The sequence below is a fragment of the Mesoplodon mirus genome (assembly GCF_964341445.2).
Source record: "Mesoplodon mirus genome assembly, chromosome: 15".
In the NCBI taxonomy this organism is placed as follows: domain Eukaryota; kingdom Metazoa; phylum Chordata; class Mammalia; order Artiodactyla; family Ziphiidae; genus Mesoplodon; species Mesoplodon mirus.
Genome location: NC_138991.1, coordinates 44168387 through 44185542, shown reverse-complemented (window position 1 = coordinate 44185542; position 17156 = coordinate 44168387). Strand labels below are relative to the sequence as shown.

Sequence of the window (17156 nt, the reverse complement as noted above, 5' to 3'; positions counted from 1 at the left end):
GTGTTGGATGAATGAATGAATGGTGAACAGTGGCCCCCGTCCCTACCTTTCGGATTCCCCAACCCAGCTGAGCTTTCCCTGCAGTCGTTTAAGAAAGTGTCCCCAGACCCCACCGGCCGCGTCTGGAGCCAGTTTTTCCTCACCTCCAACTTGCGCCCTCTGATGGTCTCACTTGGAACAGGCAGGGGCTAAGGAGACTCCTAGCCATGGACGGGGCTCGAAGACCACAGAGCCCTGGCACCAAAACAGCTTGGTTCCTGAGTGCCTCGCCGCCCCAATCGCCAAGCTACAGCTAATAAACATACACTCTAGGTAAAGTTAGTGTAGTTCTTTGAAAAGGCAGCTTCAAGACCCCTCTTCCAACCAGACCTCTTAAGTCCCTCTGCCGAAATTCTACAGTCTCATGGTCTTGGGACCCCCTCAAGAGGCCTTATCAGAAACTCTTGAGTCACTGCCCTGCTTGGCATTGCCCCAGGAATACTTCACGTGTCAGAACCTTAAGCCTGGTCTCCCTTTAGGGTCTAAAGGAAAGAGATGGAGAGGAATTTCAGATTGTAGTCACTGAATTTCCTCAGTACTGTTGAGCAGCTCCTATATGCCTGACATTGTGCTGGGTGTCAGGCAACTGCAGATTTACCTAACCTCATAGAGCTTATCTGAAGGGGCTTTTGCATGCAAAAGGTGCACCTGTGAAATGAAAAGACAAGCCACTGATTGGAAGGAAGTATTTGCAAAGCATGTGTCTGACAAAGGACTTCTATCCAGATGTATAAAGAACTCTTAAAACTCAGTAAGACAAAAACACAATTTTTTAAGTGGGCAAAAGATTTGAACAGACATCTCACAAAAGAAGATATATGCATAGCACAGGGAGATCAGCTCGGTGCTTTGCGACCACCTAGAGGGGGGATGAGGAGGGTGGGAGGAAGATGCAAGAGGGAGGGGATATGGGGATATACGTATGCATATAGCTGATTCAGTTTGTTATACAGCAGAAACTAACACGACACTGTAAAGCAATTATACTCCAACAAAGATGTTTAAAAAAAAGATATATGAATGGCCAACAAGTATATGACACCATTGGTCATTATGGAAGATAGAATTAAAACCACATTAAGATACTACTATACTAGAATAGCTTAAAAAAATAAATGCACTGGGACTTCCCTGGCAGTCCAGTGGTTAAGACCCTGCACTTCCACTGCAGCGGGCATGTGTTTGATCCCTGGGTGGGAACTAAGATCCTGCATGCCGCAAGGCGTGGCCTAAATAAAGAACTAAATACCCTGATAAAGTACTGGAAATGATATGAATGTTTGTGGGAATGCAAAAAGTACAGCTACTTTGAGAAACAATTTGGCAGTTTCTTTAAAAATTAAACATACAGGGCTGCCCTGGTGGCACAATGATTAAGAATCCGCCTGCCAATGCAGGGGACACGAGTTTGAGCCCTGGTCCAGGAAGATCCCACATGCCGCGGAGCAACTAAGCCCGTGCGCCACAACTACTGAGCCTGCGTGCCACAACTACTGAAGCCTATGTGCCTAGAGCCCGTGCTCCACAACAAGAGAAGCCACCACAATGAGAAGCCTGTGCACAGCAACGAAGAGTAGCCCCTGCTCGCCACAACTAGAGAAAGCCTGCACGCAGCAACGAAGACCCAATGCAGCCAAAAATAAATAAATTAAAAAAAAATTAAACATACACTTCCCATATGACCCAGCAACTCCACTACTAGGTATCTATCAACAAAAAATGAAAACATATCCAAACAAAAGCCTGTATGTGAATGTCCATAGAAACATTATTCGTCATAGCCAAAAAAAAAAAGAAAAAAACCCATGTATCCATCGACAGGTGAATAGTATATTCATACAGTGGAACACTGCTCAATGATACATACAGTATGGGTAAATCTCATAAACATTGTGCTAAGTGAGAGACCCCAAACACAAAAGACTGCATACTGTATTATTCCATTCATATAAAATCCAGAAAAGGCAAAACTAATGTGACAGAAAGCAAATTAGTGGTTGCCTGGGGCCAGGGGGAGGAGGAGGTACAAAGAGGCACCAGGAAACGTTTGCAGGACTGTGGACATCTACTAAAACTCATTGAACTGTAGACTTAAAATGAGTGAATGCTTAGGCATATAAATTAAATTCCATTAAGCTAAAAAAAAAATATCTGTAGTCCAAACACAGTACCTCTGGACATTAATGAAAATAAAACTTTCTGGTTATAAAGACAAATATTTTGATGCTAATTGGTTTTGGCAAATGGGGAAAATATTTGGTTCTTCCCCAAGTACAGGTGACACATTCATTCATTCATTCATTCATTTATTGCCACGCCTGCATGTCATGCAGGATCTTAGTTCCCCCACCAGGGATCGAACTTGTGCCCCCTGCAGTGAAAGTGCTGAGTCCTAACCACTGGACCACCAGGGAATTCCCCCAGGTGCCTTTTTTTTTTCCTTATTATTATTATTTTTTGGCTGAGTCTGGTCTTAGTTGCGGCCCACGGGATATTTGTTGAGGCATGCAGGATCTTTTCGTTATGGCACACGGTCTGGGTTTCTCTCTAGTTGTGGCGTGCGGGTTTTCTCTTTCACCCATGCGCGTGGGTTCCAGGGCACATGGACTCTGTAGTTTGCGGCATGTGGGCTCTCCCCATTGAGGCACGCAAGCTCAATAGTTGTGGTGCAAGGACCTAGTTTGTGCCGTGGCATATGGGATCTTAGTTCCCTGACCAGGGATTGAACCAGTGTCCCCTGCATTGAAAGGCGGATTCTTTACCACTGAACCACCAGGGAAGTCGCCCCCGTCCCACCCCCTGCCCAAGGTGCCTTTTAATTTTATGGATCTCTCGATTAAAATTCCTTTAAGTTCAGATAAATAAATATGTTTGTACAGGTCTATTGGTTTCAACTGGAGCCCAACTTTTGCTCTATTAGCTTTGGAAATTGTGGTTTGTGAAATATAAATACATGTGGAATTTCTTGGAAAAAAAAGTTCATCCATGACAAGTGCCACAGAAAAGAAGTCTGGCATATGGGTATTATAAGGACCTGATAGCAGGGGCATTTGACCTGGTCAGGGAGGTTTGAGAGCCTCTCTGAGGAAATGGTCCCTGAGCTCTGCAAACAAAAGAAAAGCAAAGAGCATTTTGCTCAACATCCAAGTCTACAAAGATTAACCTGCTGCAGCAGCTGACCAAGTGCACTGGGTGCTTCAGGTGAAGAGATTAAGCAGATAACGGGATGAAGCACTCGCCTCCAGACAGAGGAAAATAAGGATAACAGGATGCTCTATGCTTTGGATAAACAGGCTTTTAGGTAGCTAATATGCATTTCAGGAAGAATTTTAATGAACCCAGCTTCTTGCATCTTCCCATACATAGAAAAGCACTATAATCATTAACTTGAGAAAACTGCTCTTTGTAACCGGCAGTAATCTTTTACCAAAATGTATATTGACTGCTTGTACTCCCTGACCAAAATATTTACATGTAAACTGGCCTCACCCACTTCCTCTTTGGAGCAGTTTTTCAGAGCTGAGAGGCTGTCTCCCAGGCTATAGTCCCCAGTAAGTCCCTGAATAAAACCTCAGATGTGGGGGAGGGGAAGTCATTGACTTTCCAGGAGGGAAAGACGAGCAGTCCAAGCATCAGAAAGCATGTGCAAAGGTCCTGCCACAGAAGGCAGCATAATGAACACAAGGGTCTGAAAGCAGGGCAGTGTGGAGAGCAGTGAGAGAGGGAGGCTGGCTGGGGAGCAGGCAGGGAGCAGTCTTCAACAGGCCCACCTGGTTTTCCGTCTGGCTCTGCATTCCGTGGCTGTGTGGTCTGGGACAGGTTAATTCATCTTAGCTTGTTTCTCTTCTGTAAAATGGGAATAATAACACCTGCCTCCCAGGATTGCTCTGAGGATGAATGAGATTAGGAAAAGTGCCAAGCTGTGGCACCAGATCAGGGCTCCTTAAAGTTTTGAAGGTTTCTAATCAGGGGAGTTTTAGAAAGATTCCCTGATCAATCTCTTTGATCAAAAGGATGAATAATCAATCTCATCATCGAAGAAATGCAAATCCTTTTACAATGAGTAGTCTTTCCCATATCCTCCCCAGATTAAGTACTGGGGAAGATAAGAGGAAACTGGAACCTTCTAGCACTTGCTAATGGATTTATAAAGAGGTCCAGTCACTTGTACTCAAGAGAAAATGGGTAGGTGCACATCCAATGATCTGTGATTCCATTCCTGGATATAAACCTGAGAAAAATCCCACTTGGGGTCACCACAATATTGCTTGTGATAGCAACACACTGGGGGGCTAGAACGGGGTTTGGTTACAAGTGACAGAAATCCTCCAATAGCAGTGATTTTTTTTTTTTTTTTGGCCACACGGCTTGCAGGATCTTAGTTCCCTGGCTAGGTTTTGAACCCGGGCACCAGCAGTGAAAGTGCCAAGTCCTAACCACTGGACCACCAAGGAATTACCACCCAATAGCAGTGATTTAAACAAGACAGGAAGTTCCCCTTCTCGCCAAAGCCCAGAGGTCAGCAGTGCAGGGCTGGTAAGACGCTGCATGGAAGCTCAGACCCAGGCGCCTTCTCTCCTCGTCCTGCCCTGCATGGCTTCCTTCCCCAAGGTCACCTTGTGTCAGTAGGGATGCTCCACTTCCAGTGAGCAGCAGGAAGAAAGCCAAAGAGAGGGGCACACACTGCCTGCTTAGGGACGTGTCCTGGAAGTTGCACGCCTTCCTCTGAATTGGCATTTGGCCACACTTGGCTACAGTGGAGGCTGGCAAGCACTGTCTTCATTCTGAACTCTCTGTGCTTTGCTAAAAACCAGGGGTTGTTACCCTGGGAGGAGGAAGAATAGGTGTGAGGGGACAACAAATGGTCGCAGCCACAGGGGTCATGGGGATTAGGAAAAGTGCCAAGACCAAAAGTGGCACCCCTGGTCACGGGAAGGACAGAGAGACAGAAATCCTCAAATATTCACAAGTTGAATGTATTCCCATTTATTCTGTTGAGATTGAACATATTTTAATTTTAATGTGTTCAGACTTATTAATGGACATAAAATATCTGAAAAAAATGAGTTATACCATATCATGGATTATTTAAATGTTAAAAAATTTTCTTTCTATATTTCCCACATTGTAAGTTCAAAGGAATACCACATTCCAACAAAAAACTCTTTAAAGAGAGTGATGTGCTTTTGCCAAAATTATACCACCTATCAGTGGAAAATTCATGGCTTATTAGTAGACAGTGCTGAGAAAACTGGCTCATTATATGGTGAAACTAAAACTTGGATCTCATAGACAAAGGTAAATTTCAAATAGTTTAAAAGTAGTATTCGACATTTCAGCAGCCAGTACACCCTGGCATCAACAAATGAGAACAAATATTTGACCATGCAAAGCAGATGCCAGCACATACCAGTGTGTACTGGTTGGACTTCAGCCCGATATTAGTGGCCTAAATGTGAAAGAAAGCTAATAAACTAACAGAAGAAAATGTAAAATATCTTAACTACTTTTAAATAAGAAATCAAAAAGCAACAAATGATATAACAAAATAGTTAATTCAACTACGTTAAAATTAAGAATTTCTGTTCAGTGAAGGACACCCCTGAATATACAAACACAAGTGCCATTTTGAGAGTTTTTTGCAACTGCCCAGGAATATACGAAGAACTTTTGAGAGTAAACAAAAAAAAAAGATAGGAAGCCCCCATGAGAAAATGAGCAATTCACACAAAGGGAAACCAGGAAAGCTGACAGGTATATAAAGAAATTCCCCAAATTACTGGTGATCAGATGAATGTACATTAAAATACAGCACCACTTTACACCCAACAGACCAGCAAAAATTAGAAAGTTGGGCAGTAGCAAGTGCTGATGAGAATGAGGAGAAACAGGAAGTTTTAAGTGGGAGAGTCAATGACCATTCTGAAAACAAATAGAGAAATTAACCTGTCTGACCCATATTCCTGTCCTGGGTACCTCTGCCAGAGAACTTTTCACAAAATATGGAAGGGGACACATAAAAAGATGTTCACCGTGGCCTTGTATACATGCTGAGGAGTTGGAGGCACCCAGGTGTCCACCACTTAGCAAATGTGTAAACAAAATGCAGTTGACACCCACCATGGAATACCTCAGAGCAGTTCAAAGAAATAAAGCTGATGTAGCATAAGCAACACAGGCTGAGTGAAAAAAGCTACAGCACAAGATCTACAGCATAATACGACATGTGGAAAAAGTATATTCACACATACAACATGGCATTTTTCAAGGATACATTCATATTCAAAGACATGTAATCAACACATTAAAATGGACGCTTACGGGAGAGGATGGAGTGAAGGGAAAAGCCATAAAACCAGAGAAGCCTTGCGTGGACTGGAATCCTGAGATCCAAAACCAAAAGGCTCAAGGTGCTCAATTATGCCTTAAATAATGTGTGTGCATCAGGAAGGTGGCTTGAAAGGGTCCTGGGGTGAGGAAGACACCCAAGCCTGAGAATCTGCTATATTCTTCAAAAGAATAACCCATCGTCTGACTCTGCTGAAGCTACTGCATGTGTGAGCTTGATCATCTAGTTTCCTGCAGGCTGAGGAGCCACACCCCTCAAGCAAACTTCACCCCCACCCTCCAATGACACTGAGGCCACTGCTGGTCCTGGACGTGGCATAAATGCCAGGCCTGGAATCCCATACCAGGGATTTCATGTTGATCTCAACTCACTCTTTCAATAGAAGCAGTTTCATAAAAGAGACATTTCAATAAAGGAAAGGGTGATGGTGGAGGGGAAAGGGTGAGGGTAAGGGATACCTTCTCCATGTCCCAGGGGCCTGCAAAACTCAGCACACCCTGTGGATGGAGCCACAGTCCACCCAGGGCAGCAAGGACCACCACACAACTAATCAGGTAGCTAACGGCTTAAAACCAGGGTCGATGGGGCAGAGCGGGGGTGGTCCAAGATCACTCCTTGATTTTGCTTTAGCTTGAGGATAAGTTCTACCTCAGTTTCAGCTAGCCCTTATGGGGCCAAAAGGGGGCAGCCGCTCTCCCCAAGTCCAAGCTGGGACTCTAAACAGGGAGTGGGGTTTCAGCTCCAGACCTCGATGAGGTCCCCGGATTCCATGCCCAGATCAGCCGGCAGCTCCTTGCCTGAAAGCTTTGTCCCATCAAAGAAGAAGGAGAGCTTGTGGCCCGAGAGTCCCATGGCCTCCTCGTAGCGGGACATGAGGGTCTTGAGAGGAGAATCCTGGATGGAGAGGAAAAAATGGATGTAAGAATTTGAAAAGAGGGGCTGAGGAGAACTTGTAGGGACAGACAGAGGACTTGTGACAGGGAGGACAAGGGGACAAGTCAAGTCAGAGCCCACGGAGGGAAAGGCAACTGGCTGAAGAAGCCAGCAGCAAGCTGGTTCCTCTCTAGGGAGCTGGGCCACAGAGCCCAGGGCTGGGATCTTGGCTCCGGGTCAGGCAGGTTCTCCAAAGCTGGTCTCCTCACCTACGATGGAGGAATGGATCACAAGGAGGAAGCCAGCCGGGCTCTGGAGTGAGCATGACCTAAGCTGGGGGCCAGGTGCTCCCATTGAAATGGATGTATAACCCTAGCCAAGTGCTATGGGTTGATTGTGTTCCCCAAAAAAAGATACCTTGTGGTCTTAACCCCTGGTAAATATGCATGTGACCTCATTTGGAAGATGTGATCAAGATAAGATGAGGTCATACTCGATTACAGTGGGCACTAAGGCAATAGGACTGGTGTGCTTGTAAGAGAAAACAGACACACAGAGAGACACAGGGAGAACGTCATGTGAGGAAGGAGGCAGAGATTGGAGTGATGCAGCTGTGAGCCAAGGACTGCCAGCCACCGCCAGAAGCTGGAAGGAAGCAAGGAAGGATTCTACCTAGAGTCTCTGAGGAAGCACGACCCTGCTGACAACTTTTCTTTTTTTATAGTTGATTTACAATATTTTATTAGTTACAGGTTTACAACATCATGATTCAATATTTTTATAGATTATACTCTATTTAAAGTTATTATAAAATAATGGTTATATTCCCCTCTGCTGTCCAATATATCTTTTTTTTTTAACATCTTTATTGGAGTATAATTGCTTTACAATGGTGTGTTAGTTTCTGCGGTATAACAAAGTGAATCAGCTATACATATACATATATCCCCATATCTCCTCCTTCTCGCGTCTCCCTCTCACTCTCCCTATCCCACCCCTCTAGGTGGACACAAAGCACGGAGCTGATCTCCCCATGCTATGCGGCTGCTTCCCACTAGCTATCTATTTTATATTTGGTAGTGTACATATGTCATTGCCACTCTCTCACTTCATCCCACTTGCTGACAACTTGATTTCAAACCTGTAGCCTCCAGAACTGTGAGAGAATACATTCCTATTGTTTTAAGCCACGCAGTTTGTTGTATTTTGTTATAGCAGCTCTCAGAAACTAATACGGCAAGTTATTCCACCTCTATAGAGGTTGGCTTCCGTATTTGTTAGATGAGGGTAACAACAGTGCTTTCCCATGTACGATTGTTGTGAAATTCAATAATATCCTGAATGTGAAGTAAATATCCTTAGCACAGGGACTGTCACTTCTTTTGTAATTACGATGGGTTTTATTGGTTACTGTCCAAGGGTGATTTTGACTTTAACCAGGAGGAGTTAGGAGACCAGAGCCAGGTTCCCAGCAGAAAGGGGAGGGAAGTTAACACTGGGCTTTTTCCACTATCTAGGATGGGTGGGGACCCAAGACCACAGAGGGCAGTGACTCCATCCTCCACCCACTGACACGAGAGACCGCAGAGCACGGGGCAAGGGGCACAGAGAGCCAGTTCCCCACTCACTCGAGGCAGCGAGACTTCCAGCAGCTGGTGCTTTTCCTTCCCCTGCACCCGCAGCTGGAGCAGGTGGGACTTCTCTGCGACATCCGGAGAACTTGCTAGCACCACACAGTCTGTGGAGGGCAGGATCAGGAAGCCAGGCCTAAGCGGGGGGTGGAAGCAAGGTCCCCTCTGGGCCTCTTCCCATATCCCCTCCCTGTGACAAAAGCCTCCTCAAGCCTCCCTGCCTTCCTCTCACCAATGATGTCAGCCACTCCAAGCTTTAGCGTCCTGGGGGTGGCGGTAGGGGACAGCTCTGTCTCTCCGAAGAGCAAGAGGATCCTGCTTGGGGACACCCCAAGACGGGCGGCCATGTGGTCCACCACGCTCTGGAGGGGCTCCGACTGGGAGGGGGACAAGAAGTGAAGGAGGCCTTCCTGCCTTGATGTGCTTCCCCCCACCCACCCCCAGTTTCTGGCCTTAACTACTTGCTAAATTCCTCATCTGTGAGTTCCACCATATTTACCTGGCAAGGCATAAAATAAAATCATGTTAATAAGGGTTTCAGGCAAGTGACACAAAGACATGAAGCAGCCATGAGTTAGGAGAAAAAAGGGAGTGGTGGGGATTGTGGCAAACCAGAACCGGATATGCCCCATCTAAACAGGCCAGCTGTTCCGCAATTCCAGCTGACTGGTACCATGTAGGAATATGGGCCAGGTACTGTATCTTCCTATTTAAGAGAAACCAGAAATCTGGACCCTGGTACAAAATCACCCATTGCAAAGGTTGGCGATGAACTCATATGTTCATGTGAGTCATACATGGGACATCCCTAGGGGTCCAGTGGTTAAGACTCCACGCTACCACTGCAGGGGGTGAGGGATCGATCCCTGGTTGGGGAAGTTCTGCATGCCGTGAAGTGCAGCCAAAAAAATAAATAAATAAAAGCACCGTACACCACAAAAGAAGCATGGGACTTCCCTAGTGGTCCAGTGGCTAAGATTCTGCGTTCCCAATGCAGGGGGCTCGATCCCTGGTCAGGGAACTAAGATCTCGCATGCCACACAGCAGGGACAAAAAAAAAAGCAGCAGCAGCAGCACAGTTGATAAGGCCATGGGCTGCCAGTTCACAAGCCCTGGCTTAGTTGCTTGCCTGATGCACGGTTACTGCTCGATAAATGGTCACTTCTGTTATCATTCTTGTTTTGGAATTGGAGTCATCCCTACAAAAAGAGTAGGCTTCATCAGGAAGCTAGGGGGGGATCGGAATGACCAAGTGCCATCTGGGTGTCCAAGGCAGTAAGAGCAAGCACAAGAGGGAAGCACAGGGTCCGAGGGAAGGAAAGAGGGAGGGGCGCACCCTGGGGAGGGGCTACCAAGCAAAGCTTCTCAAAGGATGTTTCAGTGGAGCCTTGAAAATGGATGGGAAGTTTGTCAGAAAGAGAGGGGAGAGGGAGGGAAAAAACCTCCCAAGGGGAACAGTGAGCACAAAGGCGCACAGGGCTGAACAAGCACTGGGCAGCTCCAGACAGCAGGATGGGCAAAGGAAGCCACAGTCCCTTCTGCCCAGACACCACAGTCTCTCCACAGACAGTTCCTGGGACCCTTCTCCCAGACTCTTCAGGCACTTACCATCCTGATGGGCAATCTGACCAGGTCAGCCCGGCACCGGATTTTGAGCGGCAAGAGACGAGAGTTCTCTGGGAGAGTGGGCCCCTCCAGTAGGACCACCTCATCCTCCTGGCTCAGGTGGTCCTGGCCCTGGGGCTGCTTGGGACTCAGGCAGGAACGGAGATTTTCGAGGCGCTTGTTCACCTCTCTGGGGTGCAGAAAGAACTGTGGGTCAGTCAGGGTGGGCCCCCTCCATACTGCCCCTCTCTACCCCAGCCCAGAGTCCCCTGCCCTTGGTACCTTAACTTCTGGAGTGCCCGAGTATGCTTCCTGCTGCTGGTCCGTGGCAGACGTAGAGGCAACGGTGAGGTGTCCTGAAACCTGTAGAGATAAAAGAGGGACAGGATGGAGAAAGAGGTGAGACCCCAGCCCCACACCTCTCCTCATGGGACCCCTGGGGACCAGAGGGGTACCTGGAGAATCAAGAGAGAGCATCTTCCGGTGACATCCATCTTATAGGAAGACAGGGGGAGGTAAGGACAGGGAAAACCTGAGTCATAATTTTTATATTTATATGACCAAATATGAGGGAGGAGAATGCCTAACTTTTAAGATAAGTTACTTCCCAGGTAAATGTCTGATAACATCCAAATGACACCAGGCACTTACTATCTGCCAAGGGTTAACTCTTAATTTACCCCAAAATTCTGACCCAGGTGCCACTATTATCCCCATTTTACAGAAGAGAAAATTGAAGCACAGAGAAGCTGGCTAAGAGACAGCTGCCGGATTTGAACCACAGAGCAGTCTGCAGAGCCACACCCTTCACCCCTGCATCACTACTTTCTTAGACACAAAGCTGAAATCTCCACTTGCTGGTGGGTCCTGAGGGCCCGCTGTCATCCTCTGATGGGGTTCACCTCTTCTTTCCCCCAAGAAGAGCTTCAGTCCTCACCTGAGCCTCAAGACTCCTTCCGTCCTTCTCCTTACCCTTTGAGGAGCCAGCCAAGGGTTCTGCCTGCCTCAGCCTACCCCCCCAACTCCCTTCCTGCTCCAGAGGCCCCAGGGCCCTCGTCTCACTCACAGAAACATCTCTTTCTTCTCTTCTCCATCCTTACTCCTCAGCTTCTTCTTCCAGGGAGAACTGGGACATGGGGAATCCTCAACGTGGAGACTGCTGGAATCTGCCATGTCCGCCTCTGGGGACAGAGTGGGAGGAAGTGGAAAGGGTTAGCCAAGAGAGGGCAGCGGGAGGCCAAGGAGAGACAAGTCAGGGGCTTCAGAAGGTTCTGAGAAAGGAGGAGACTAAGGGAGCCCCAGACACACACAACCACTGGGGAAGGGCTCAAGGGGTGTGAGTTAAAGGGGAAAAGCCTACCTCAGAGAGAAGAATGAACTGGAGCCTGACAGATTAGAGCAAGAGAGTGTCAGAACTTCGTGCTAAGGCACGAGACAGTGGCGAGTGTGGACAGTCGGAAAGTGGCTCACCCCAACTGAAGCATGCTCTTCTCACTTTTGATCACACGCACCCCACAAATGAAGAACACTGAGCACACAACCCGGAAAATAGGTATTTACTTAATACACATATACTACTTACTATACAGGGACATACAATTATATATGTTATGAAACATACACTAAAACAAATGTCAAAGGATGATTTTTTTTCCTAATATTTCTCTTATTTTCTTCCCATACTCAGTTTGGTGGGCACAGAGAGACTGTGACTCCGGGGTGGAGGAGGGGGTGTGGGGCAGGGAGGGAATGAGGTAAAGAGGTAAGTATAGGCCCTCTGAGCCTACATTTCTCAAATTTCATCCATGTGTCATTGCCATATTTTGCCATATCTCTGTATTATTTAATATCTTTCTTTCTTTCTTAAGTTAATTTATTTACTTTTGGCTGCGTTGGGTCTTCGTTGCTGCGTGCGGGCTTTCTCTAGTTGCAGCGAGCGGGGGCTACTCTTCGCTGCAGTGCACGGGCTTCTCATTGCTGTGGCTTCTCTTGCTGCGGAGCTCGGGCTCTAGGTGTGCAGGCTTCAGTAGCTGTGGCATGTGGGCTCAGCAGTTGTGGCTCGCGGCCTCTAGAGTGCAGGCTCAGTAGTTGCAGCTTGCGGGCTCTAGAGCGCAGGCTCAGTAGCTGCGTGTAGCTCAGTGGCTTAGTTGCTCTGCGGCATGTGGGATCTTCCCGGACCAGGGCTTGAACCTGTGTCCCCTGCATTGGCAGGCGGATTCTTAACCACTGTGCCACCAGGGAAGTCCTAATATCTTTCTTTAAATCACTCATTTTAACTTGAATATCTTATAAAAGGAAATCAGGTATAATATTCTAAACTATAGAAGCTCTTTTCCATTTGCTTGCCACATGATCATCATTAACCATAAGATATATACTGTGAATACAAAACAATGATAATGAATCCTAGATCAGTGGTTCTCAGAGGCAATTTTGCCTCCTGGGGGACATGTGGCAATGTCTGTAGACAATTTTGGTTGTCACAATGAGAGGAGGAAGGGGTTGGGGTGTGATACTGGTATCTGGTGGGTAGAGGTCAGGATGTTGCTAAACATCCCACAGGGCACACCCCCAACAAAGAATGATCCAGTCCAAATGTCAGTAGCACTGAGGTTGTGAAATCCTGTCTTAGTAGCTGCCAGAGGCCTGAGATTCTGCGTTTCTGACAAACTCCTGGAAGATACCCAACATTCCTGGGTCCACATTTTGAGTGGCAAGGACAGAGGTGCCTTTGTACTTCGCTGTTCCAGGTACCATATATGCAAACATATATGTAGTCCAAGAGGAGGCTTTCTATATATTCTCTTTAATTAAGTCTCACCAAAATCCTTTGACATAGGTCCATTTTTTTTTTTTTTTTTTTTTTGCGGTACACGGGCGTCTCACTGTTGTGGCCTCTCCCGTTGCGGAGCACAGGCTCCGAACGCGCAGGCTCAGCGGCCATGGCTCACGGGCCCAGCCGCTCCGCGGCATGTGGGATCCTCCCGGACCAGGGCACGAACCCGTGTCCCCTACATCGGCAGGCGGACTCTCAACCACTGCGCCACCAGGGAAGCCCTAGGTCCATTTTTTATCCCCATTTTGCTGATGAGGAAATTGAAGCATTGAGAGATTAACTCGCCCAAGGTCACACAGCTACTAAGGGGTAGAACTGGCATTCAAACCAGGCCTGCTGGTTCCTAAATCAGCTCTTAATCACCCTGCCATACTCCCTCATAGTGCAAAAGTCTTAGTCCAAGGTCTGCATTTGCCCACTAGATTGCTCCCCTATTAGACTTGATTCCTACTCACTGCCCTTGAGTGGTTTGCAAAAATCACATCACTGAGGGAGAACAAAGGCTGGGCAGCCCTGAAAAGATTCAAAGAACCTGGCTCCAGAGTGTTCCCAAGACACTTGCTGCAGATGTAACAAGATGTTACATATTCTTAACACCTCCCCCTCCCGTTCCCAGGATTACAGAATCAGAATCTCTGGGGATGGCACCTGGAAATCTGTATATTAGCTCACTCTTATGCCTATTAGAGTTGGTGGAAGGGTGTTTTGACAGAATTTTCTGTGCCTTCTGGTTAACAATCCAGCTCCTTTCAGGATTGGAGCTTTTTCTGGCTAGGATGCAGGAGTCACCTCTCCCATGTCCTTCCCCTGAGCCTCAGGAAACAACTAACTGCAGGGATGTAAACTCCAGAAAGTCTCCTCAAAGAGGCCAGCACTGGGCACCTTTCCCTAGAAGCCCTCCCTTACCTTCCTCAGTCTCTGGGGGGCAGAATTTCAGGAGGGACATGTGGTCTGGGATGAGGTGGAGGCTGCTTTTCACCTGTAAAGAAAAAGTAAATCAGTCCCAAATCCTCCCTCCACTTAAAGAGAAAACTGGGGTCGATTCTTCCCTCACACCCAGGCCTCCTCCAGCTCCCAAGTCCTCCCTAAGAATGTAGACATTACAGCCCTCCCACAGGACTCGGGAGCTCAGCTTCCCCAGGATCCAAAATTGGAGTACCCTACCATACGGTATCACTTATATGTGGAATCTAAAATATGACACAAATGAACCTATCTACAAAGCAGAAACAGACTCACAGACATAGAGAACAGACTTGTGGTTGCCAAGGGGAAGGGGGGAGGGGGAGGGGGGAGGGATGGACTGGGAGTTTGGGGTTAGTAGACGCAAACTATTACATATAGAATGGATGGACAACAAGGTCCTACTGGATAGCACAGGTAACTATATTCAATGTTCTGGGATAAGCCATAATGGAAAAGAATATAAAAAAGAATGTGTATACATACACGTATAACTGAATCACTTTGCTATACAGCAGAAATTAACACAACATTGTAAATCAACTACACTTCAATTTAAAAAAATGAGTACTCTGACTCCGACACCCCTTTCCCTAATGCACTGTAAGGATGCAAGCTTAGTTCCCCTTTTTTACGAAGCTGCTAGCCATCCTGCTATCTTAGAATCCTTGGCAATCTCAGCTCCCTAGCTAACCCTACCACGTGGGGACTCCAGCCTCCTGGAGCCCCCAGTTCTCTGAACTTCCATGGACCCCAGTCCCCATCTTCCTGGATCTTTAGCAATGGGCCCCAACCTTAAAACCCAATATGCCCCAAATCCCAGCCCTAGGTGCCTCAGCTCTTCTCTGAACCATCAGGGATCCCAAACCCTTAGGCTCTCTATACCCCCGACACTCCAGCTCCTGGGAACCCCAAACTCCCAGCACACTCCAAACCCTTTCACCTCCCCAATTTACAGAAACCCCAGGAACACTGCCCCCAAGGCTCCTATACCCTGCTTCCGTTTAGTCTCCCAAGACCAATCCTAGAACCCTACCCTCAACATTTCTAAACCCAGCCCTTCCGCGCTAGCCCTCTCAGGGACCTGCGTGCACCTTCTCGGAGTACACTGGAACCGCCGGTGCCTCCCCGGGATCCAGCAGCAACCGCCGCCGCCTGACCAAGACCCGAGGGGTTTCAGCCGGCCGTGCGTCCGCCCCTTCGCTGTCACTGTCGCTGTCGTCCCGGGGCGCGGCCGGCACGGGGGGTTCCGGGAGCGGGACCTCGGCCGGGTCCGCAGCGCCGCGCGCCGTTCCGACCTCCAAGACATCCTCATCGCTGTCGCTGACCAAGTCCACAAGCACCGAGTCCAGGGTACGCCGGGCTGGCGATCGTTGAGCGCCAGGACGCCGACCACGGCCGCCCCGGGATCCCCGAGCCCCTCGGCCGACACCGCCGCCTCTGGGCCGCCGACCCTGTTTCCTCACCGGCTCCGCCATGGCACACACCAGGCTGCGACAGTCGCCCGCCTCTAACCAACTCGCCTGGCCCCCTCCAGCGGCTTCCGCCCTTCATTGGGCGAACTGCCTGCTAGTCAGCACCTCTTCCCGCCCACACCCTCTGGATCCACCTCTCCGCCTTTTCACTGGTCGCTGCACCCGCCCATCACACTTTCACCACTGAAACCAAGGCGCCAAAGATTCCAATCAGCCTCGGCGCAATCGGCGTAGGTTTCGACTCGTCCCGGCTCACCCATTGGCCTGACCATCCTTCTATAAGCCCCGCCCACTGAAGAGTCTTTTTCCTGTTTGGTGGAGGAGCGGGGCATCCTGGGAATTGTAGTCTGCAATCCCTCAGGCTAGAGTTGAGGGAGGAGTCCGGCTGGGAATTGCTTTTAGAAACCGCAGACTTCACGGGTATCCCGTTTATTCTTTCCCCCAACCGCTTGGTGGGTTGAGTAATTCCGCTCGACGCCGACGCCTCGCACACGACCCCCTCCTCACGTGCAGAATCCGCACAATACGCCCCTGGACCAACACTTCAATACCGCGCAACTCTCTGCATAACCTTCGACAGCATACATACCCTCCCTCACCCTGGAGGTCCCGACAGACACTTTTCACGGGTAAAGTCAACCCAACATACACTCTTGCAACACCCTCCCACAACGTACACCTAAGCACAACCCGCCTCACAAACAACGCCTGTAAGGGCAAATACAAGTGAAAAATAAGAGGCTTAATTCTCCCTGTTGAAAATAAGGGACGTGACTTCTCCCCCTTCTCCCTTTTCTTTCACAATTTCTTTCTTGGAACTTTTCAAAATGTATGTAAATCTTTGTAATGGCTACCTAAGCCTCTTGCCAGTCTCATAACTCAGGAACTCCAGGACCTGGGAGACATTTTCTTTTTAATTGAAGTATAGTTGATTTACAATGTTGTGTTAGTTTCCGGTGTACAGCAAAGTGATTCAGTTTTCTATATATTTTCTTTCTCAGATTCTTTTCCATTATAGTTTATTACAAGATATTGAATATAGTTCCCTGTGCTATGCAATTGGACCTTGTTGTTTATCTATTTTATATTTAGTAGTTTGTATCTGCTAATCCCAAACTCCTCATTTCTTCCTCCCCCCACCCCACTCCCTTTCCCCTTTGGTAACCATAAGTTTGTTTTCTATGTCTGTGAGTCTGTTCCTCTTTTGTAAATAAGTTCTGGAGCCATCTTTTTGAAATGAAAGCGTCAGGGGAAATAGCTCCCAATCTCCCCATCTCCCAGCTCCAGCGGGAGAATAACAGCCTAACTTCATGGAGGCTCTGCTACAATATACAAAACCACCTCCCATCAAAAATACTGTAAAGCAACTATACTCCAATAAAAAT

The 17156-nt window shown here is 47.8% G+C and overlaps 1 protein-coding gene across 2 annotated transcripts; it reads right to left on the bottom strand.

Annotated features, from left to right (window-relative positions):
- Positions 1-5001: 5001 nt before the first annotated feature.
- Positions 5002-15818, bottom strand: NFATC2IP (nuclear factor of activated T cells 2 interacting protein). Of its 2 annotated transcripts, XM_082600491.1 has the most exons (8): positions 15391-15815; positions 14240-14312; positions 11564-11678; positions 10780-10860; positions 10501-10687; positions 9125-9269; positions 8890-8999; positions 5002-7282 (listed from the first exon to the last, which is right to left on the bottom strand). In XM_082600491.1, the coding sequence occupies exons 1-8, from the start codon at positions 15772-15774 to the stop codon at positions 7124-7126; spliced, it is 1254 nt and encodes a 417-aa protein (XP_082456617.1). In that variant the 5' UTR covers positions 15775-15815; the 3' UTR covers positions 5002-7123. The 2 variants fall into 2 exon arrangements, with proteins under 2 accessions (XP_082456617.1, XP_082456618.1); XM_082600492.1 differs by lacking the exons at positions 8890-8999; positions 9125-9269 and having other exon boundaries at positions 15391-15818.
- Between the last annotated feature and the right edge of the window lie 1338 nt (positions 15819-17156).

Bases quoted from the DNA above. Each gene is read 5' to 3' on its own strand.
- NFATC2IP (XM_082600491.1), bottom strand. From the start codon at position 15,774: ATGGCGGAGCCGGTGAGGAAACAGGGTCGGCGGCCCAGAGGCGGCGGT. The intron at 14,313-15,390 runs GTGCACGCAGGT...TTTTCTTTACAG, and splicing joins TTCCAGTGTACTCCGAGAAG to GTGAAAAGCAGCCTCCACCT. The intron at 10,861-11,563 runs GTGAGTGAGACG...TTATCTCTACAG, and splicing joins GAGAAGAAAGAGATGTTTCT to GTTTCAGGACACCTCACCGT.